This window comes from Haemaphysalis longicornis, unplaced genomic scaffold (genome assembly GCF_048455015.1).
Source record: "Haemaphysalis longicornis isolate Haplotype H1 unplaced genomic scaffold, Haemaphysalis longicornis Haplotype H1 scaffold_1, whole genome shotgun sequence".
Taxonomy (NCBI): domain Eukaryota; kingdom Metazoa; phylum Arthropoda; class Arachnida; order Ixodida; family Ixodidae; genus Haemaphysalis; species Haemaphysalis longicornis.
This window is the reverse complement of record NW_027526203.1, coordinates 355,583,585-355,606,515: the sequence shown is the minus strand read 5'-3', so window position 1 is coordinate 355,606,515 and position 22,931 is coordinate 355,583,585. Positions and strand designations below refer to the sequence as shown.

Here is a 22,931-nt window from a genome sequence, read left to right as displayed (position 1 = left end):
TCGTGCAGCTGGAAACCGCAAAGCCATTGCTGGGTGGCATTGATGTTTGCCCACTTACCCACATGACACACACCTATGCAGGGGTTGGCCGAAAGGCCTAATCCATTGCTAATACATTTGTGTGGTCATCTGCCTTAATTAAGCTCATGCCCACAAATGCACACATGGTTATTTCTTGGCAAAACCGGACGCACCGCACTTGCACCCACTAAAGAAAATTATGGACGGTTTGGTTATACCGACCAGAAAATATTGTGCGGAAGCATATTTTCTTTCTTGAAATGACCCATTATTTGCACGAAGTTATGCATTGCTTGGCATGCATTTGACTGCATTTGACTGGTTGCTAATTAAATGCTTTGCAGTCAGGGTGTCATTGTTAGGTTTGTTTTACTGGACATGCGCAATCAATTTTTTTCTGTATGAGTAAGCTTCACTCAGTACATTTTGCATAAGCCAGCTTACAACAACCAAGCTTACTCCGAGCCTCTGAAGTCGGCTTTACCTGTACACACAAGTGCCGTGCTGGCTGGAAAGACATCTTTACGGCCAGTGTAAGCAGTTCCAGGTCACAATCTGAAGGCCCAAGGGCCTTTTATTAGCAAGGACGTTTTATATTATTTTATTGACAGTCTAGCAGGGTTTGTTTTGTTTTCCACTGCAACACATATTTAGCTATATGAGAAGAGGCTCCATACAGACAGGCAAAATCCAGGTTGGAAGGCTAGTAATGCTTACACTAAAAATTTATTTTCCACCAGGCACAAACTCGCACTAGTATTTCCCATTTGGTCTCGTCACTCACACCCGCCACTCGCATTCTTCATTTGAATAAGCCACTCGCAACATCTCACTCAAACCCACACTCACGGGCGGCACATGCACTCTTGCTAAGTGGCCACTCTGGATGAGTAGTACTTGAACTTGCGGTGACTGTCCCCTCTCATCAAGTGGCCACTCTAGTAAGTTCTTTTCCATCACTGGTACTTGCATGACAATTGTCTTACCCGCATGTCATTGAAACACTACGCAGAGCTTTTCTTGTAATTTTTATCAGGGGATTATAGAAGAGGGTGAGGTAATGCAAGGCCCCAAGGAGATTTCAGTGTTAGATGTTTTTTAGCCTACAGGTTCCCAGACTTCGGATTTAGTATTGCAGCTTCCTATCTCATCAGCAGAAAAATGGGTTGGTCTATAGTATATTATTTTTGCCAAATGCCCATACCAGAAGGCAAAACTTGCTTCCCGTACCAGTGTCATTGTCTCAGCAGCTTACATTTCATTGTGTTGCTCTATGCAGTACTTCAAAATTCGCATTGCACATGAGCTTCGTCGTACCAGTGTGATTTTTGAGTGTAGACTATCAGTCCTCTGCTGCATGTAATGCCTTGCAAAGCACGCTGCTGGCTAGTTTTGCATAGCAACGTTGTTCTTTACCGACGTTACCTTGTTACCGATGTTGCCTTGGCAGCGTTACTTTTCTGTGTCTTTGTGCAGCGCTTTCGCATGCACCATGCTTCATTGTTTTACATACTAGTGTTCTTGTCTATTATCGTTCTGCTTCTTTGGAAAATGCAATGCTTGTTTGCTTTGCTTAGCGGCATTCTTGTTGCTCCTTTTTGCATGACAAAGGGCCATATATTCACCTTTTTAAGTACATCACATCAGTGCCATTCATTCTTTATATATGAACACCTCACTGAGCAGCCACAAAGATTGTCTTGGCACTCTTTGGCCCTAGGTGCCCTTGCGCCAAAAAAATACACATACTACGGCTACTACTGCAGTGGCTCTGAGCGTGGGTTCCAATTGCCGAGAGGAGCCACTTTTCCCAAGTGCGAGTGCCTTTCACGGCGATCTCCACTCACTCCGCTGCTGTCACTTGCGCCTGCCATCGGAAGACAGTAGTGAGGCCCACTTACCCCTCTTTTGGGAGTGGTGACAGAGTGCCCTCATGAGCGAGCCTACCAACCTGTGAATACGGCATGCACCCACACGAGGAGTTGACTAAGAATGGATGAAATCTGTGTACCACCTGTTATGAATGTTGGTGTGTTCACTCGCTTCCTGGCGTACCCTGTCTACACTGACCTTGTTCTGCTCATTCAAAAGTGAGAATTTGTTTTTAAGAGTTATTTTAAACTCCTGCGATCTGGCTCTGACTGATTCCACGTGAGGTTTCTTAGTTTTCACAAGTTTCGTTCTTTCTCTGCTTAGGTTCAGCCTTAGCTTGCATCTAACCATCCTCTGATTGCTGCTCCGAATTTTGATTAGCACCTCTACGTCTTGCCCGATACCCGGGTTGTCACTTACAATGAAGTCAATTTCGTTTTTGGTTGTACTACCATCGGGACTTTTCCATGTCCATTTACTATTCTTTCATTTGTACCAGAATCTGTTCATTAACCTCAGGTTATTTCTCTTTGCAAATCCCACCAGTGTATCTCCTTGACTGTTGCGATTGTCTATTCTGAAGTTTCCCACTGACCTTTCTCCCATTTGCTTCTTACAGACCTTGGCGTTTAAGTCTGCCATCACAATCATGAACTGCGTTGGTGACTCCTTTATTGCTGATTTGACGTCCTCGTAGAAGCTAACTACGGCTTCGTCATCATAGCTGGTTGTTGGCGCGTAGGCCTGTACTATCTTTAACCTGTATGGCTTGTTAGTTTGATCACAACAGCTGTGACTCTCTCGCTAATGCTGAAAAACTCATCCACGTTTCCTGCTATTTCTGTGCGGATTAAAAATCCCACCCCGTGTTCTTTCTTCTCTTGGGGTCCACTGAAGCACAGAATATGCCCTCTAGTCAGCTCCATGGCACCTTCTCCTGTCCTTGTAACTTCGGTTAACCCCAGTAGTACAGCTAAGCTTCCCTTGCTAGAAGAGAACGTGTTGCTGGGCGTGTTGGTTGAGGTCTACAAACATACTGAGTGGCGCAAATACACAACACACAAGAAAGAAGACACGGACAGGCGCTACACGGACAGGCGCTACACGGACAGTAGCGCCTGTCCGTGTCTTCTTTCTTGTGTGTTGTGTATTTGCGCCGCTCAGTATGTTTGTTTCCCTTGCTAGACAAAGTGCGTGCGTTGAACATTGCCAGGTTCAAGTCCCAATGGCGGCCTGTCTGGACCCAGAGATTCTTAGCACCCTCTGCTGTATTGCTATTCTGACTGCCGCCGTGGAGAGGTGCTCTACAGCTGCTGGGGACTGAGGGCCGAGAGTTGAGTTGGTTAGTCATGGGAGGTGGCGGCCAACTACTACACCCGGGTGGCCAGATCCTTCTCTGGTGAGGGAGAGCCTCCCTAGCATGGTTGAACCTTCCTAGCGTGGCCGCTTAGGTATACGGGATGATGGTTACTTCTGGAGCAGGCAGCACTCCATACCTGCATGGGTTGGCATAGAGAGCCAGACGAAAAAGAGCAAAAGAGCAAGAGAAGCGAGATGCTTGAGAAATTAGTTAAAAAAGCACGGCCGTGGGGCTAAAAGTAAATATGAATAAATTTGGATGAAATATGGAAACTGTGGACTCGAGTAGCGCAGGACAGGAGCGATTGGAGGTCAATGGGAGAGGCCTTCGTCCTGCATTTGACCTTAGCAGGCTGATGGTGATGATGCTGATGATGTTTCAAAGTGTGGTTAGTAGCTGTGTACTGAAGGTGGTTTGATAAATAGCTTGTTATCAGGGGGGGATAAATTCTCCTTAAGCCACATGTGGTCTTTTGCAATAACATAGTATGTTTAATGTGCTACAGTGGCCTTCGTCCTACAGTGGACCTATCCGCCGCGGTGGCTCAGTGGCTAAGGCGTTGCGCTGCTGAGCACGAGGTCGCGGGTTCGATTCCCGGCCGCGGCGGCCGCTTTTCTGATGGAGGCGAAAAGCAAAAATGCCCGTGTGTACGAGATTTCGGCGCACGTTAAAGATCCCCAGGTGGTCAAAATTAATCCGGAGCCCTCCACTACGGCGCGCCTCATCGCCTGCGTTGCGTCGGCGCGTTAAAACCCTACAATCAATCAATCAACCTACAGTGGACCTGAGCAGGCTGTTGTTGTTGTTGTTGTTGTTGATGAGGATGATGATGATGATGGCGTACCCACTTGGAAGGTTCTTTTCCGCATTTCACATGGTTGGCGACCTTTCCAGTTAATGTTCAAATGTCAATCTTTAATTATTGATATGCTTATATTGTTTCTTTATGTGAATTTTATTTCAGGTTCCTGGGGTAGTGGAAGGGCGCCCAGCTGTGCTAAAAGGGGACAAGATCTTCGTTCGAGACTCTGCATGCAAAAAAAACGAAGGAGGGGAGATAGTCGAGTATGAAGGTTATGTCTGTGAAATAATAAGAGGAACTCTACTGATCAACTTCAGCAAACGGTGAGGTTGCTTTAAGAAATTGAGTGTTTGACTTCGAAAGTCTATTTAAACCTGTGACAATTTATTGTTTTAACTAGAGTGAAAACAATTAGAGAATAGCGTCTGATCTTTTCGTGACGGCTAAAAATCTTAGTAACGATCCACCTTGTCCTGTGAAACCACCGATGAATTGCGGGCGAAAGATGTGAACATTATCCTCCTGCTTGAAAAAAGAAATCAGTTTCATTTTTATATGTTTACAGTGTATTTTTAACTTCTTCTGGTTCAAGAAAAACACCTTTCTCTGTGTTTATGCTGCACTTGAAATATTTTCACAGCCTCTAAAAAAATTTATGTTAAGCGAATTACAAAGCTAATGCAAATCTTTACTCTTCTCATAATTCCCATGGTGGACAGACGACCTCAAAGCAAGTCACGCAGGTGCTAGGGACGTATTCCTTTGAAGTATATCTTGCAAGAAACTGTAAATTTGGGGTTGGTGCTCACTCAAAGGGGTTCTGTCTTTGTTCCTGCACTTCCTTGTATGGAACGGGGATGCACGTAGCTGCAGCCATCCCTACTTACTTTAATACTCTATTTGGGTAGAAAAAGATGTCTTGTAGAAGAGGAGCAAAGCCTCCCAAGGGAGGCGGCATCGCCATGAGTGCATCACCACCCTGAAAATAATTGAAGCACTAAGGAAGATTTGATATTGTATAACCCACGACGTTGGCACGAAGCAGACGGAGATGCTAACTTTTGAGCATACACAGCAGCAACTTTTTATGTGTGGCAAGTTGTTTGGGATCAAAGATTTTAAATTTGTTACAATTCGATTCGATACTCTGCGTTTTTTTTTATTTGATTTGACAACTACTATTCAGTTTTTGCCGACTCCTGGTTGGCTTTGAAAAAAACTGTGATGAGCTATAAGCTGCATTTTCTATCCTTTTTGTCATTCACATGTTTGGGCTGTAAGTAAGACGTAATTTTCTTAAATGGTACAGCTTTGCTGCCATCATCATTAGCTGAGAATGTCTGAATGAAAGCACTGCACAGGCGGGGTCCCAGGTCTGCTTTAGATGTATATAGGGTTCACCTGAAAGGGTTACGTGCATCTGTGGAGGCTTGCCAGGCATCATTTGTGCGCCACCGGGTGGGCCTTGGTTTCAAATTAAACCTCCAAGTCCACGCACTATATACCGTAATGTCCACACTATATGAACTTTCGCCACGTTGTTCACACCATAAACTTTCTGTATGTTGTGTTGGAGGAATCAGCATTGAGGGTTTTTTTTTTTTTTTGGTCTTGCTACATTTGTCAAAATGCTTGCCTTCTACTAGAAAAGAAAACCAGTCACAGCAGTTTATATAGCTCAGTTTATTGCATGTACTGACAGAAATCAAGGTGCAATTTAGTGCGCTACTGCGTTGTTGCATGCTAATCTTAATGCAATTGTGTTTGCGACAACTAGCTTACAACAGGGTTCATTTTTGCTGCTTATGGCAAGAAAGGAGGTGCCTAAGCAGTTGCCAAAAATATTGCCCATGATCTGTGCTTGCCGTTCATCAGCTTTAGAGTGCTCTGTTTAGAAAAGGCAGTCTGAAAGTGTGGTTTACCTACTGTGTTCAGTGTCTTTCACGATCTGTTATGGCTCTCAACAATGCTTTTGCAAGGACTTTTTGTGGTACTGAACTTCTATGGGAAGTTGTCACAACTATGCATAGTTATTTTATTTCATATAGCCCTCTCCTTTCAATCTTTCTTAGAAGGTATTAGAATAAGCCTACTTTTAGGTAATCAAGGGATAGCATTTTTGCCTGTAACATTTGGCTGGCCCTAATGTTCTGCTGCAAGGACACTGTTCAGCGTTTCTGCATCATCGAATAAAAAAATATGCATGGTAAAACGTCGTTAATTCGGCCCCCATTAATTTGTAAATTTGTTTGTGTCATGCATTTGATAATTCGACAATCGAATAATTCATACATTTTTGTTACTCCCTGGACATCTGAATTAATGAGCTTTCACTGTATATTTTTGTTGCTTTAGTGTATTTTTTCCGAAAAAAGAAATGGTCATATTAAACCTTTTTAAACGGGCTGTTATGCCTTGTGCAGCTGGTTGTTGCGTACGGCATGCTTTCCTCTTTGACAGTGCGGTTCAAAACGCCTGGAAGCGCATCTTTTGGGAAGCACATCGCCCAGGTGCTTTCGAAAGCTAGGTATATACTATTTGGAAGGGACACGTTGCCCCTACAGTAGCTTTTTGTTAGGTTCATTAAAAAGCTGTCCTTACAATTCTGAAATTGGAGCTTCGACCTATAAATTATCAGGTTGCCTCACTGCTTCTGAATTGGAAGCTCTTTAGGAACCCCTTGTGGTAAATGATGAGAGGACCCTTGAAAGGGAGTGGAAGGGAAATAGCAGTGCTAACAGGTCACATTTGGTTGAAGAGATTTCCATCTGTGTTAAAGGGGGACATAATTCTTAAAACAACTTTGTTTAATTTCAAAGTAAACGCTGTGCAACTTGTCAGTCTTGCTGCTTTTCCCCACTGATTTCAAGTATGCCATTATTTTTTGAGCCAGTCAATTAGTTCCCAAGTTAATTGAGATAATTAGTAATTTTTGGAGGAACAATAGACAAAACAGTGTTGGTCATAAAACTGTTATCTCTATATTTCCCAATAGTACTATGAATCCTGGTCAATGTGATAAGACAAGCGGTTTTTTTTATGCATCGCTTGGAACTAACTTTACAGCTCATTAAACTTTGGTGTGTGAAATGGGCATTCGAAATGGTTCCTCGCCACTGGTGCCACCAAAGTTTAATGAGTTGTAAAATTAGTTCCATGCGGTGCATCAAAAAACTGTTTGTCTTATTGCATTCATGAGGATTCATAGTATTGGAAAATATAAAGATTACAGTTTTATGACTATGACAGTTTTATTGCACTGTTTTGTCTATTGTTCCTCCAAAAATGACTAATTATCTCTAGTTATCTTGGGAACTTTTTGGGACTAAAAAAATATTGATATCAGTTGGAAAAAAGCAGCAAGACTGACAAGTTAAAAATTAAACGAAGTTGTTTTAAGAGCATTGTCCTCCCTTAAAGGTTGCTTGTGCAACGCTGTTTTGTGAGCTTTCGACTTCAGCACACACCTTTGAGGGAGAGCAAAAAAGTTGATTCATAATAGCATGTTTTGCAGGGAAGCTAGACAAACTCTTGTGCTATGTGGGAAAGCTAACGTCTTGCTTTGCTGTTTTGGTCTGAAAAGACAAAAAGAATGCGGGAGAGGAGGAGGCTCCGAAATGCTCCATTTGAGAACTGCCAAGTTACCTCATCGTCCCCATGTGGCAGTGCAATAGGTTACCTTGTGCTGTGCAAAATGTAACGGCTGCTTATGTTTAGATGGTTTTATCTGTAGGAAGTGTTTTTCTGTGCCCCATTTGTTTTAAAGCTTCTTTATATTTACATGTGCCCTGTACTGATAGGCAAAAAGTTTAACTAGCGAAGGTTCATTGGGAAGGGATGTATTTCAAAATATGCTTGCTAATAAATTGTGCTGGTGTTTGCACACACTTGGTCCGGAATTAAATGCGTCAAGAAAAATACAGACAAGAATGCACAAGTTTCGAGAGAGTTTAGCTTACCGAGGCAAGACTATAACATTGTTCGTCGGTATTTACGAAGCACCATGGCCTCATATTATTTTCAGTAATAAGAGTGCCATTACTTCACCCATGTGCAAAATACTACTCGAATTCGGGCTTTTGGATTCATACTTTTGTTTCATGTTTCAGACCATCATGACTCTCTCTGCAGCAGGGTTGCACCCTGCTGCAGAGAGAATCATTGAAATGGTGTATGGCGAACGGAGCTTAAAAATACTAAGCATATGTGTGCGATTTATTATTGCTTTCATTAAAAAAAGGTATGACCAATGGTTAGAGTTGGTGTTGTTTTATGCTGGTGATAGTGCACGTGAGCTTTTCCATTCACCTGAAGGGCACTAGATCTATGCCTTCAATTGTGCACATGCTGGTCTGCCATGAATAGGTACAATGTACAGAAAAGAAAGAAATTGCAGAAAATTTTAGTTCCAATTTTTCAATTTTTATAGCATCATGTAGATGAGGTTTGTTTTGTAAAGAAAAACGGGCTGTAAACATTGGGCTGGTAAAATAGGTGTAAGTACTTTCAAATGGCTTCGTGTTGTGACCTGTGACGCTGCATGCGTTGTGGAGGTTGTGTTGTGCAGTACAGTAGTTTTTAAATTTTGAAGTGTAGGGAATGCCAAAACTCGGAGTGACTGAGTGTGTGAATGGTGAATGTGAACTGTTCCATCAGAGCTGCCTGCTATGTCGCTGCAAAGCAGGTTCACAGCTGTTAGCGACTCCGAAACATTTTTCCCTCGCCCTTGACGGTTAAAGAAGGCAAATGTATTGAAATTACCTTGGCCATAGTAAGCCATCACATGCATGAGGCTCCCCACATGCAGCTTGAAGTACAGTGCAGACCGCTTATGACGCATGTCGCGGGAGCCACGAAGATGCTCGCTATAAGTGGTACTGCACTGTAAACAAAATGTGCGCGAATCCACCCATATTGCACCCCAGCTTTCAATTATTCTTTATTTATCATAACTCAAACGGAGGCTTCTTAAAAACAGAGGCACGGTCTTTATTTCGCTTTTTTTTTCCCTTTCCCACATCATCTGCTGCTGCAGGGTTACAAGCTGCTGCACGGTCTTACAAATTGTGAGCGTGGCTCTAACTTCCTTTCCATTTGTGCTTTGAGGGAGCACGGCTGTGTTTGTTAGCCTCTATCAACGGATGCAGTGGGACATGAAACTCAAGCAGGATTTTCTTTTTCACCCCACCTTGTGTTCGCGATGCCGAAGGTGGTTGCTTATCAGCGAAACTCCCGGCGGTGGGGCTGGCTATCGCCAGATGTTCGAAAAGGGAAGGATGGTTGCTTATCTGCACATGGTTCTAATAAAAACAACTTACCACGCGCAGAGAAGGGGAGGGGGGTTGTGCTCGCTATCTTTGGAGATGCGTCATGCAATTCAAGCAGTTAAGGGCAGTTATGATTATCACGTGAATACAAACGAAACACTCAACCTAAGGGGTGCCCCCCCCCCCCCCCCCCTTTTTTTTTTTTCTTTCGTGCTCCCAAGTTAGAGGAGAGCTGGGAGTGCACGCTGTGTCAGATGGCTGATTCCGCCTTTTTTCTTTCTCGTGACCATAAAAGCTGCCCCAGCTGCGCCGGTCAATCAGCTGGCTCGCCAAAAAAACCACACTGTAAACGGTATTGGGCTTCTGCCAACTGCGTTTTAAGCTGTATGCTTATGCATTGAGTTCTATGGGAGGCAAACCAGTGGTCACAGAAATCCGAGTTATATCCGGTCCTGCATTATAAACTGTTACGTTATAAGTGGTCTACACTGTACATGTTTCTGAAGGAAGTCATCCTCGTATTGCTTACAGCACAAACAAACAAATAAACAAAAGCAATTGAACAAATAAAGCTTGGAGCTCCGAGAAGATGTGGGAAAATACTGCATGCAAAATTCTCGCAGTATGAAGCTGACACACGAGAGCGACGTGCGAGCTCTGAAACCAAAACCAGTCAGTTTGATTTACATTTGATGAAATCATGTCTGCATGAATGATGGAATGAGTAGCCTCTGTGAAAATTTGCATGTAGAACTTATTTTATGTGCAGTTCTGCTCATCCTACAAGCTGCAGTAACCTGTCAGAGCGAATATTCTGAGCAGCTCATGCTCACTCAAACTCTTTTACCTTGTTGTCCTACTTACTGCTTGCCTTTGCATTTTATATGCGCCCGGTGTTGTTTCAGGTTTCAGAAAATGTACATCAGAGGGATGAAGTTTGACGTGCGCTTCACCTACAACCGGTTGCCACTGCGCCTGATGCATCGTGCGATAGGCATGGTCGAGCAGGTCGAGCTGTGGAACTTCGTGCTGCCCACGCGCACCCACCCTTCGGAGCCTGCCCTGAGGCTTCCCAAGATTCAGTGAGCTGCTCCGTTACTCTGGTGGCTGTGAATGTCCACTGCTTTAGTGTCACCCAATGCTCCAAAGGGATTCAACTTACGAGCATAAATATTCGCCTTTGTGGATACAGATATTTATAGTTTCTTCAGTAAAGTACACGTGCCACATGCGTGACATTGAAGGAGGAAAGAGGGCTCAACTCTGCCCCTTGGCTCGCAATGGAGGCCCATGTCGGCACGTGCGTGGGCTCTTGTCATTTATAATTTGACTGTTATTTAGTGCAGGTGTGCTTGTTCTAAGTTGGCTGGTTATGCCAAATTTGAAGATTGAGAACCACTTGGATTTAAAATTAATTGTGGACAGTCGGCATCAGTAGTGTCAGATCTGTGGTATTTTAACGCATAGCATTAAGGACCCCATGTTGCAGAAAAGCCATTGACTGTAAGGGGAAAATTAGAGTGAGTGAAAGTATCCAATAGTGTTAGCTTGTGGAACCTGCTGAAATCCCCAGGATCATAAGGCACTGCGTGAATAGATAGCATGCGAGCAGGAACGGGAAGTTGTCACCACTGGGAAAGTTTTCATGTAATGTGAAGTTTCTTATAGGCCAGGCTGGGAACTAAGAGGGTCATTGGTTTTGTTTTACCTAAAAATGTTGTACTAAACCAGCCGCGGCATCGCTTCTTTATTTGACATGCAGAAGGATAATACTGCGCCCTAATGTCCCAGCATAATGAAGATAATGCTTTGTCCCAGCAAACCAATGTATTTTGCGAGCACACAAACTGTGCTAAATGTTGGGTTTTGAGAGCTGTGTGCCCTTAGACAATTCTCCCTACCTCCCCATAGTCTCAAACACAAAAAAACTACTTTTCATAAAGTCCATACCAACACTTCCCCTCACCCCACCTGGCCACACCACCTACATCCAAACAAATATCCCACACAATGTAAATTTTTCTCTCCACCAGGCACCCTAACCCACATCCTCATCGGGTGTGCTCACAACCCATCCCTCCCACCTCCTTCTTACCCTTTTCCCCTCCCCGAGCTGCGGGTGAACCTGACAACCAGGGCTGACCTACACATACAGCAACTGCTGGTCTCTAGGGCAGAGACCACCAAGTCGTCTTGCAATTAAGAACAACACGCACGTCTCTGCTAAATAAAGTTCTTTGCTACAACTACTATACTACTGAGAGCTGCTTGTCATACGAGGTTTGGCTGAAAGCAATTAGACTGGTAATACTGTGGGCTACGTGACAACACTGGTGGATCCTTTCAAATGGCATTTCGGTGAACCCCTGCCACAGACGGGGTATCAGTTTGAACCCCTTGCAGTTTCTACCAGTCTGTTGAAGGGCATCCAAGTAAGGTTGTGCGGTTTGAACGATCAGCAGAAGGCCAATCAGAAGGATGTGTTCCATGACCGTCAATACCACTTTGGGCACGAGCCGCAGTTCTTTAGCAGCCGGGCTACAGATCACAAATTGTAGACTTTAAAGTGGGACTAAGAAGCAGAACCCAAAACGGAGTGGCTAACTGAAAACTCTCCCTGTCCCAAGAAGCCAGGACTGAGCTAGGTAATTGCAAATGGAATCAATACGTTTTTTTTTTTAATTTTCTCCCTCCAATTTTTTTTTATCACTGTCTAAGAATTGTCAGCAAGCAGTTGTTGCCTACAGGAAAGAATGTCAATAAAGTTTTTGGTAATCAGGAAACCTTTAAAAGGGGGGGGGGGGGGGGGGTGACTAAGGGCCGTATTCAGAGTGCCTCCTCCACTCCATTTGCTCCCTCCACTTGGCTGAAGGGAGGATTCCGCAATGCTTATGCTTGGGGAAATTGATTTCAAGGATCTCCTCCACTGGAGGCTCGAGTGGATGAAGGACTCAGAATACCAGGGTAAGTGTTCCGTTCACTGGGTTGCTGCATCACGAAAGTTCACCAAAATCATGTTGAAGTCTGTAAATTTTTTTTGAAAAAAAAAAAAAAAAAAAGACAAGAAAAAGGAAGGATTTTGCTATTACTCCCCCAGACAACTATTTGCCAGTTCTCAGCCCCTGTGACATTTTTTTTGTTCTTCCCTGGCAGTTTAGACAACTTAACTCCCAGCAGGGTACTATATAACTAGCCAACAACGCATTCCTTCTGAAGCCTCGAGCTCTGCTTCGAACAGCAGAAACATCTCCGCCAGTGCGTAGCCGCCAAAGGGGATACCCTGATTTGTAAAAAGACCAAAGTTCATGGGATAAAGGAAATCAGTTTCATTACTTTTCTGCCACACCCTGCATATAATAAATGCAGGCATTCTCAAGAATCAGAATTAACTTGGTAATGACGTCTGCATGGCACATGTACAGTAGAGAGGTCTGTGAGGAAACTAAGCAGAAGGTGGTGTTGAAATGTCCCTCTTTAGTCATCTAAATGATTGCTGACAAGAAGGAGAGCAATTAACTAAAACTAAGTGTCCAAATATGAATTTTTAACTGGAATCAAGTTTGACTTGAATAATTTTTAATAGTAGCAAAATGGTTTGTGTATCGAATTGACAAAAGTAATTCAAAGGAACTTCCTTATGACAAAAAAAAACTTAAAAATGTGTCCCCAGTGCAGTTTTATGGCTGCTTTCTTCTTGGGCAGCTGCTCAGCTCTTATTAACGTGATGGTGCCTTTGCTTGTGGGTAAACGTTATGGCAGGTTGTGTTGGCAGATATAACGGGAAGATTTTACAAAAGTGGTTTGCACAAGTCACTCTGACTTGTGAGCCTGCGGTGAGGTTGAGAGCAGTGTTGCGGAATATGCAACCCCGTTTCGTTCCAACTCATTGGTGGAAAAGATATTGGTACAGTGAAAGGTGAGGAAAGTAGACTGACTGACGGCTGATGGCCCCGTGCCAAGTCAGGTTGGCTTCCATGTGGTGCTGATTGCACTGCACGGGCACGCTAAAAGTGAAGCTGCAAGGCTGCTCGTTGTGTGCAGGGTCTGAAGTTTGGACAAGACACCACGGAGAGTCGTCGTTGTTTCAGGTGCAGACATTTTTACTGGGAGCAACGGACAGCACCGTCTTGGAAGGCAGCGATCAGCAGCTTTGGTTGCAATGATGCTGATTCAAGGGCCAGCTTGGCTGTTTGCAATAGTGGTGTAGGTGCCAGCTGAAAATGGATACAATGTATCACAAAGTCCATCCCATTCCACTCCAATTCCATTCCTTAAAGTGCTGCTGCCACCATTCCATTCCGTTCGGGGGTTGCTACAGGGCAGAATAATTCCAGAGTCATTTCAACTCTGAAGTGGGAACCTTGCAACGCTGGTTGGAAAAAGCACTGAAATTCTTTGAATATTCAAAGAAAAAAAAGAAAAATCAAATGTTCAAAACATCAGTAAACCTATTTTTATGGATCTCTCAAATTAACAAATTCAGATTCAGATGCCCGTCTCAATTTTATGAAGTCCTGGATTGAACAAAATAACTCAAAAGTCCCAGTGACTTTGTCAGATCAAGGCTCATCTGTGTTCAGACCTTGGGACTTTTAATCATATTATTCGTGCAGCCATTCTTTCATTAAAATTCAAAACTCAAATATTTCCTAGTCCGTTGCTGAAACTGCATGCTGAGTTGCTTGCAAATCCATCTGCTAAAGAAATGAAGGTTGATCATTTCATCAAAGTACTGCCCCAGCTGATAAGCTGATAAGGCGTTGCTTGGGATAATATTGTTTCTGGCTAGAGAAGTGAATGCAAGCGTTTGATCACCCTTCCTACCTGAGTGCTGTTGTGGGGGCTGTGGCTACAAATGGATCGTATTACCCGGCTAGCACGCTAGAACACCAGAACCATAACCGCAACCCACCACGTGGCGTAACGAGGATGCCACTGAGGGATCATTCGACTCACCGGGAGGTGCCAAGGATGTGCTTGGAGCCAGGTGATGTTGACAAGCCACGCTTTATTGCTCGGTCAAAATGTGCAACACGCACTGTACAGGCTGTCCCAAGCCTGGGCAGGAGACGAGTCTCCATGAGCTGGGTAAGCCATCCGTGGCCGCCGACTCTGTGTCCCGTAGTGAAGGACTCGCTTCATCTCAGGGTCGAGGAGAATCCGTTCCTTTGTCTGACCTGTGCAGTTCCAGGCCTCTGCAGAAAAGCCCTAGGCAGGGCAACCCCATTTTCCGACGTCACCTCGGTTAGGAGAAAAGGGTCTCCAGAGGAGGAGGAGGAGGGTGTCGGCAGGGAAAACGGCCGCTAGAGGGCCGGCACTCTGTGCGCTGTGATTACTGATGGGAAAGTGCACGCTGCCATGTGCGCAAGGGCCCGCACTCACGTGTGGCTTTGCCACTAAAGCGGCAACCCCGAGTCTTCAGCGCGAGGCAGTTAGCCCTAACGGCGCTGCATGGCAGACATGGGGACCCATGTGGTCCCCACGCTAACATCTTTCATTTTTCTCAGCATTAAGAAACTTATTGAAGAAAACACTTTTTCAAGCTATCAGTGAAGATAAAGCAGTTGAAGGGACAGACTCTGAATTTGAACATTTGTCTAGATAATGTAGGAACCAAATGTTGGTTTATTGTCTCCTGCATAGCTTCAGTGAGCATGTGTGTTTAAAAAACGGTATCGAAGGTCTTTAATTGTAGCTTTTCTTTTCTTCCACCAGCTTGTTCAACAAGAAGATAGAATCAAACCCAGAGCAGTACGCTGCTGTGAAGAACATCATCCTTGGTCTGCACCGTCCTTACCCGTACCTCTTGTTTGGCCCTCCGGGCACTGGGAAAACTGTGACCCTTGTGGAAGCATTGAAGCAGGTACGGTATGCATGAGCTTGATGCCCAGAGGCACATGTCATTGGGTTACATGTCATTTTCTGATGGCTGTTTTGTTGGGATGTGCTTCCAGATTTGTAGCCTCATCCCGTCTAGCCACATTCTGGTCGTGACCCCTTCCAACAGTGCTTGCGACATCCTGGCAGAACGGCTGCTAGATCACATGATGGTATCGGAGATCTTCCGCATGTACTCTGCGTCGGTTGACCCAAACAAGATGTCCAAGAAGTTGACGGTGAGAGGGGCGAGTTGCTTCTGAGTGCAGTGTGTCAATGGGGTGCAGTGCCATCTGGTGCTGCTGCATAGCTTAGCTGGTTTGGGAGAGTGTGGTTCCTACCGAATGGACTGCCCAAGCTCCTCTGTGCATTTGACGAGCAACATAACGAGTCGAAAGACTTCTCTGCGAGTGGGAAACGTGTTGTCCACCACTTTTGGTGGGAGCCAATTGTCGTAAGTTGCCAATCGGTTGTAGCACTGGGCTGCCTGCTTGTCAAGTTCTCGGCGTGGCTTGAGTCTTTGTGTGGCTTTACAGTGCAGTGTGGCTGCATTGCAGGTTTTTTTACTCTGTTTGCGTGCACATGAAGTAGAAACTGCTGCTACGTATGCTGAATGGCCTGTGCCCCAGGATGACATTAAAAAGGGAGCGTATTTGCTTCGTACTCCACAGCACTCCTTTGCTTCACTGAGAGAGAAGGCAGTGATAATGTCTGTTTCTCTGTCCTCTGGGCAAATGTTGTGTCACTCATGCAAAAAGGGTGTGTCATGCTATTTCTAACTGGAGCCAGGCCTCCGTCACATTCTGTGATGAAAAAAGAAAAAGAAAAAAAAAAGAATTGAGGGGGTTGCAAAACGGAGGCAACTATGGGATCTGCTCCCCCATTTTCCTCCGAGCAAGCGAGGTTGTGTTGAAACCTTTGTGCTGATCAGCGTTCACAAAGCGTGTGGAAGGATATGAGTGATGGCTTGCAACTAGGAGCACAGGAGCACAGCTTTTAGGAGCACAGCTGCCTTCTTTCTAGAAAGGCAGTGGCATGGCTCTAAACATGGGGACACCTGTGCTTGCGGGTAAATGCTTATTGCGAGGTCATGTTTGCTGATGGGATGAGATGTTGAACTGGTAGTTTGTGCGCCAACTGGGTGTAAAAAGAAATGGCTTTAAACACCGCAGTTTTTGCAAAGGCAGCCAGTATGAATCAATCTGACTTGTCCTGCAGACTAGGCTATCAGACTTTCAATGAGGGTAGAGATAAGTGCCGAATGTCTTCAAGTAGTATCTGAGAAAAAAAAAACTTCTAATATTGAAGTTTTTCTATTTGGGAATGTGAATTGTGTAAAGGGACCCTGCAACACTTACCGTCGACTACTCAGAATGTATTTTAAGGTAAAGTCTATTGTCCCGGCAATCTCCTCCCACAAGAATTATGAAAATCCGTTCACTATCACCGAAACTACGCGCGATGAAAAATCTTGCATAATTGTACCGCAGACAACGTGACGAAAGCTGCGCGCTCTCTTCCGCAGAGGGGTGTGGCTCGCGGCGTGTTCTCCGGCGGCCTTTGATATATGACAGGCTGGGGAGTTTTCCTCTTTTCTCCGAAACGTGGAGGGGTCTATTTCCAATTAGGTGCCACAAAAAAGCAGGCATGACTGCTTGCTCGGAAGCGCGCGCTCGGGCTGGTAGGGTGTCTTTGAAGCAATAAACGTTTGTTGTAGAGTGGTCTGGTTGAAAGGGAAGTATTGAGCTCATCACTCAAACTCCGCGCGCACTCAAAACACAAAAAAAATGGCAAAACTGTGCCTACAGGTTCAGGCATAGAAGAGGGTCGCACACAGCGCCGACGGCAGCAGATCGTCACAGAAAATGCGAGAAATTAGCCGCGAAGTTGACCAGTGAAGGCCGATCGGACAGCCATGGTCCAAATGACGTCATATAGGCCATGCCAGGGGTGCATAATGAGGAGAACTGAAGAGAGTGCGGTCGGTTTTTCCGCGTCTTTCAAAGCGATTTGCGCTTTCACCGCTTCACAGGCACGTGTAATATTTGGCTTAGGTATTCCTGGCAGTGTAATCTAAACGTCGCACAGGTTTACTTGCACTGCTCAAAGAGTGTTGCAGGGTCCCTTTAAGGGGACACGCGGGTCGAAAAATTGCCATTTTTTCAAAATATGTCGATTTTTTGTTTACACTTGCATAATCATTTTTGACTATTCTTCTTTCATGGGAAAAAAATTAAAAAGAAATACGAATGAGAACTAGTGAAAAACCTGTCTGAATGACTCTTGGTGACCCAAGAAATCGCGCAATCAAGCCGAATTTCGGCCATCTTTGAGAGTTTTTGCTGCACAGCAAGGCAGCCGGCTGCCATTTCAGCCACTTGAGAGAGGTAGACAAAGCCTTCTTCTCTCAATCAAACCACTCTCCAGCTTCATATCTCCGTGTAAAAAAAAAAAATATTTCTTCCTGCCTGTTTTGAGAGCTCCTACTGGGTATTTAAATCACGTGGCGCGAAATGGAGACCGCCATTGGCTCTCGCCGCTTGTGAACCACCGTCGCTTCCATCGATCGCTACACTTTGCGCTATCTTTTCTATTTCCTTATCGTGAGTTTTTAATCATGAACGGTGAGGAGAAGCGTGACTTTCATCGCCACAAGTCCCGGACCTCATGCCCATACAAGGGGAAGCGCAAGTGGCACAGCATTGTGATGACCACGGCCAACGCCAGCACGACCGGCACGGCGAGGCTTTACGGCGACGTGCCTTCAAGCATTGCGAGTGCAGCTCAACCAGGCGAGGCTGATTTTATCAGTGACGCTATCCGCTTTGTAAGCGCATTGGAGAAGAAGTTGGCACCCTTCCAAGGCAGCGATACAGCTGGCAATGGTGGCGGTGCAAGTGCAGTTATCTGCGAAGTCAACGCTCTGACCAACCTTGTGAGCAGCACCATGTGCGCGATGTACGGGAAGTGCGAACTGTCGTAGTTGAGGTCGTGAACGAGTGGAAGGGCCTTGCATCGGTACTGGAACTCAATTGCAAAAACGGGGAGTGCCCTGCAGGGGTGATTTCTTCTGTCTACTCGTCGCATCGCGCTGCCGCCATCGGCTGCAAAGGCCGCCAATTTCAACTCTGCACTGGAAGTCCCCGTGATAGTTTCGCCTTCATTATGAACGCGGTACTCGCTGCATGCATGGTTGGCATCGGACACGATCATCCGTCCAGGTTTTGTGCCATTCCCCAAGAACTGTGAATCTTCCCTTCAGAACAACTGGTCAGACTAAGCAGTGCAAGTGACCAGCGGAGGTCCAGGCAGATGTCTGCCAAGCTGATCGCTAAGGGTAGATCCCATCGCCGCATTGTGATTAAGTGTGCCCGTACCAAGGACTCCACAGGCTAAAATTGTAAGGGCACAACTTATGCGGAAGGAGAGTTCTAGCTTTGGGACCTCAGTGTGGACATTTCAGACTATATCCCCACCAAGTTTCGTGTTGTTTGAGCAAGAATTTAAGAATCTGTCAAAGAAATAAACTTTCAATTGCTTTTTTCTCAGTTTGGCATTTTTGTCAGTTTTCTGAGTTTTTGCACACTATTTTTGCCACTTTGTCGTGTTGCAATGAAATTTTGCACAGATATTCATTATAACATGTAGAGTGTACAAATATTGTTCATAACACAGTTTGTGTCCTTAGATATTTTTGAAGATCATAAAACAAAAATATACGAAGCATGAAAAGGCACAATACCACTCTTTTTTTTTTCGTGGTGAGGAAAATGAATATAAGGCTTTTTCAGGTAGATTTGCACATTCTGCAGTTCATATGGAACCACCTAGGCTATTTTAAAACTTTCAGTAAAAATGTTTACTATAAAAAATAGTGTGCACAAAAAAAATCACGCCATATCCACGGAATGAATGATGATAAGTGGGGCGAAGCTCGAGAGGGGGAGATCATTGGTAACCGTAACTCTCCCGTGAAAGTTCGCCCATTACATCATTAAGAAAGACGTAAGACTGTGTGTGTACATTGTACAAATCAACTTTTATTTTCGGAGTCAGTGCTCCCAGGCCCACACCTGGTGAAAGACCCCGCGCCATCGAGGACTACCCCGCACCTCCACCACAATTTGTCACGTAGGATGGGACACAACGGTAAAGAAAGAACTTTTATTTAGGGCGAACTTGTGCCCGAACAAGACGAGAGGAAACGAGCAAAGGTCCTTGCGTCTCGTTCGATCTCCGAGAACGACTGCCTGCGTTCGTGGCGTGATCTCTTGCGTGATCTCCCCCTCGCAGTGCACGTGCGCTCGCACCTCCGTTGGCGAACGCAGACAAGCTCGTGCTCCCGGTGCCGAGTTTGCGCTGCCGGTTGCAGCCGGTTCTTGCGTGTGCAACGCGGCCCACTTTGCGACATCTCCGAAAGCATGCGGCGGGGTACCACGAGACACAAGGGATGGACAGACCCATGACTTAAGGAGCTTCGCCCCTAAAAAGCCATTTTTCAGCATGTCATGCTGCGTAAAATTTCATCCGGAGCAGATATTTGAAATAGGATTGCATATATGACAAGAGGAGCTCAATCTTTACAAGCTGGGAAAATTTCAGCCTCCTAATTTCATTATTAAAAAAAAAGTTGTTTCGAGGAGCATGTCCCCTTAAGATTTTAGAATTATGCAAGCAGTCCTTTTTCAATTTGAATTTGAAACTTGAAATTATTGCACATACCGAACTTTTCCCCATTTTTATGCTTTTCAGAAAGTGTCAAACTACAATCCTAACGTCAAAAAGTTCAGGTATCCAAGTGCTGGTGACCTGATGAAGTACAAAATTATTGTGTCCACATTGGCAGGTACTGGCAAGTAAGTGCAAGTCTCTTTCTAGAACACTGCTTTGCATGCATAACAGTGCCATCTGGTTTGCTTGTCGTAATGCTTTGCTTGTCATAAGTAGGCAGTGCGGATACCAATGGTAGACCACCATAAAATAAAAGCTACTGAAGGGTAGTCGTCATCGTGATGATGAATCATAATACAGTAAAGCCCGCTTATATTGAACAGCGCGAGGATAGTAAAAGGGTTCGATATACAGTTAAACCTGGATATAACAAAGCTGACAAATTCCCGGAAAATTTCGCTATAGGGAGGTTTTCGTTATATGCAGTTTCGGTATAAAAAATCGGGGAAAAAATGCACAAATGAAACAAAAGTATAACTGGAGGTCGGCATCACCTAGAACATTTATTTGGCGGAAAAAAACTGAGTTATTTTGCTCTGCTGCTTGTTCATGAGGGACGGCAGCACGGAACGCTCGCATGAGATTAACGCACACAACGCTGCCCCGCCATCGTCCAGCGATGCCGTGACGCGGCGCAAAACGTCAATCGCATCTAACACTTCCTCCGCGGACGGCAAGTCACATGATCCCTCGACTTCCGAAGGTCCGTCCTCGTCATCTTGATCTCGAACACTTTCAACGAGCGCCTCATCGGACATTTCTTCCGTCGTGACGGCGCAGTCGTCGGCATGCAGAAAGTCGCACAGCTGCACGTCGCCCGGCACTGCTCCGTTTGCGCGCAGTGACACCCAAGCTTCGGCGAGATCGGGCGGGCTTGAAGACTCCTCCTCTCCTGTTTCCGGACATTCCTCAGCTGTTTCAACCTCTTTTGAAGAGGTTGAAGAGGACTCCGGTAGCCGGCGCGAAAGCCTTTGAAAACCCGCGAGCACGGGTAGCACCGGTCAGGGAGCAACGGAATGCAGTTTGAAAAAAGAGGGGAGAGCGCGGCAGACGCGTTCTGCAGCGCTCTCCTCTTTCTCCGCAATCCACACCCTCTCTACTGAAAGGGTGTTGGTTGCGCCGGCGCCGGTGGCACCGCGGCACCCCGCGGGAGCTCAGGACCGAGACCGTTGCCGCGGCTTGTGCGCGCCGTGCGCGATCACATCGTTTCGCGCTGTCGGCGCCGGGGCAGCCGCGCAGAAGATGAATGCGGCTGTCCATCACGCTAAAAAAAAAAAAAAATGGTGCAAAATGGCGAGGTATTTGGCGGAAAAATTCGTTATTTCCAGGGTGCCCGCCGCTGCTAGTTTGTTACATAGAGGTCAGAAATACACATGCTTCTATGCAGTAGCGCCGGGGAATATCAAAACTTCGTAATAAAGAGGAATTCGTTGTATGGAGGTTCGTTATATGCAGGTTTAACTGTAGCAAAAATTCGATATAGAAAGTGAAGCAAAAAAAAAAAAAACTTATATGAGAACAATCTTGCCGACGGAGTCACGAGCTAATGCTGAGCTCTTACCACCCTGCAGTTCAGTATTGATACGACACTTTCTCGGAAAGAAAACAAATTTATTGGGGCGGACAGTCTACAAGCACAAGACCGCTGCCCTCAATGGCACTGCAGTATCGCCATAGCAGGGCCACGGCAGCGACGGCTTCACTCGTGCTCGGAAGCGTTACGGAGTCCTCGGCGTCTTCGACAGAGCGGAGACAAGCATGGATACAAGCGAATAACGGCGAACCCAGCGAACCAAGCAAGTGGACGCAACGAGTGGCACGGACTTGAAGTTCGGTGACACCGCAGCCCGCAGCGCCCAATGCTTTCGGCTCCAACGGCATGCATGCGTGGAGCTGGTCCACTCTGCCACGACCGGTTGGGACGCGCCCGAGCTCGCGCGGGAGTTGCAAGCGTCACCTGCGCCACCGCTGCGCGCCGATGTATCGCGAAAAATCGCGTTCGATGTAAAAAGTTTTAAGTGCATGTAATTTTTACCAGAATTATACAAGGGTTCGATAAAGGCAATAATTTGATATATCTGTGTTCGATTAAGCGGGCTTTACTTTAACAATCATTTGATGAGGGTGATGATTATGAATACAATGATAATCATGATAACCAGACTACCTACGTCATGGTCGTAGCCAGGGGGGTGGTGTTTCAATGTCAGAACACCCCCTGAAATTTTCTGAGCTTATCTATATAAAAAAGGAAAGTGGGTGACATTTTCTCATTCCAGAAGGCTTTTTTTTTTTTTTTTTTTTGCGGCATATAAGACCCCTAAAAAATTTTTGACTATGCCACTGGCCTACGTCTACTGCAGGATGAAGGCCTTCTCCCATATGCCTCCAACTTTTTCTGTCCTGCTCTGCCCTAGTTCATTCTTCACGCTTAAATTTTCTCATTTTGTCTTTATATTTAGTAACTGGTCGTCCCCTTCTTCTAGTCCCATCTCTCAATGAGTGTCCACCAGTTGTCAGTTCTCCGCATTACACATGCCCAGTCCAAGTCCACTTCTCGCTCTTTGTTTGAGCTCATTCTGTGATATGGGGTGCCCGCTCCCTACCCGTAACATTACTATCACCCTTCTTTCTGTTACTCAATGGGCTGACCTAAGTTTTCCTGCAAAGGCATTTACTACTAAGGTGCCAAGCTTCTGACTCGTAAGTCATCATTGGCAGTGCACATTGGTTGTACTATACCTTTCTTTGTATTGACGACGGATGCCTGCTATCTGCTATTTGATTGCTGCTTGTGTGCATGAGAATTGAAGCCTTCCACTGAAAACAGCGTGCCTGCAGAGGCAGCTGGAGCTTGGTATTACTACCAATAGGTTGTGCCACTGTGGATACGGAGTTCTCAATATCTAAGATGTTGGCAATGCCAGGGAGATTTTAAGGTGGTAATAAGAACTTGTGAAAACTGAGGGGTTTGCGCTAGGCCCCTGCATGGGCTTTGAAA

The 22,931-nt window shown here is 45.4% G+C and overlaps 1 protein-coding gene across 2 annotated transcripts in view; it reads left to right on the top strand.

Moving 5' to 3' along the window:
• Positions 1 to 22,931, top strand: part of LOC144154941 (putative helicase mov-10-B.1) — a 79,297-nt gene that overhangs the window by 21,519 nt on the left and 34,847 nt on the right. For both annotated transcript variants that reach the window (XM_077686086.1, XM_077686085.1), the window contains 5 exons: positions 4,218 to 4,378; positions 10,228 to 10,404; positions 15,038 to 15,185; positions 15,277 to 15,438; positions 19,952 to 20,055. In XM_077686086.1, the coding sequence (XP_077542212.1) occupies positions 4,218 to 4,378; positions 10,228 to 10,404; positions 15,038 to 15,185; positions 15,277 to 15,438; positions 19,952 to 20,055 (752 nt within the window). The remainder of the gene's footprint in view (positions 1 to 4,217; positions 4,379 to 10,227; positions 10,405 to 15,037; positions 15,186 to 15,276; positions 15,439 to 19,951; positions 20,056 to 22,931) is intronic.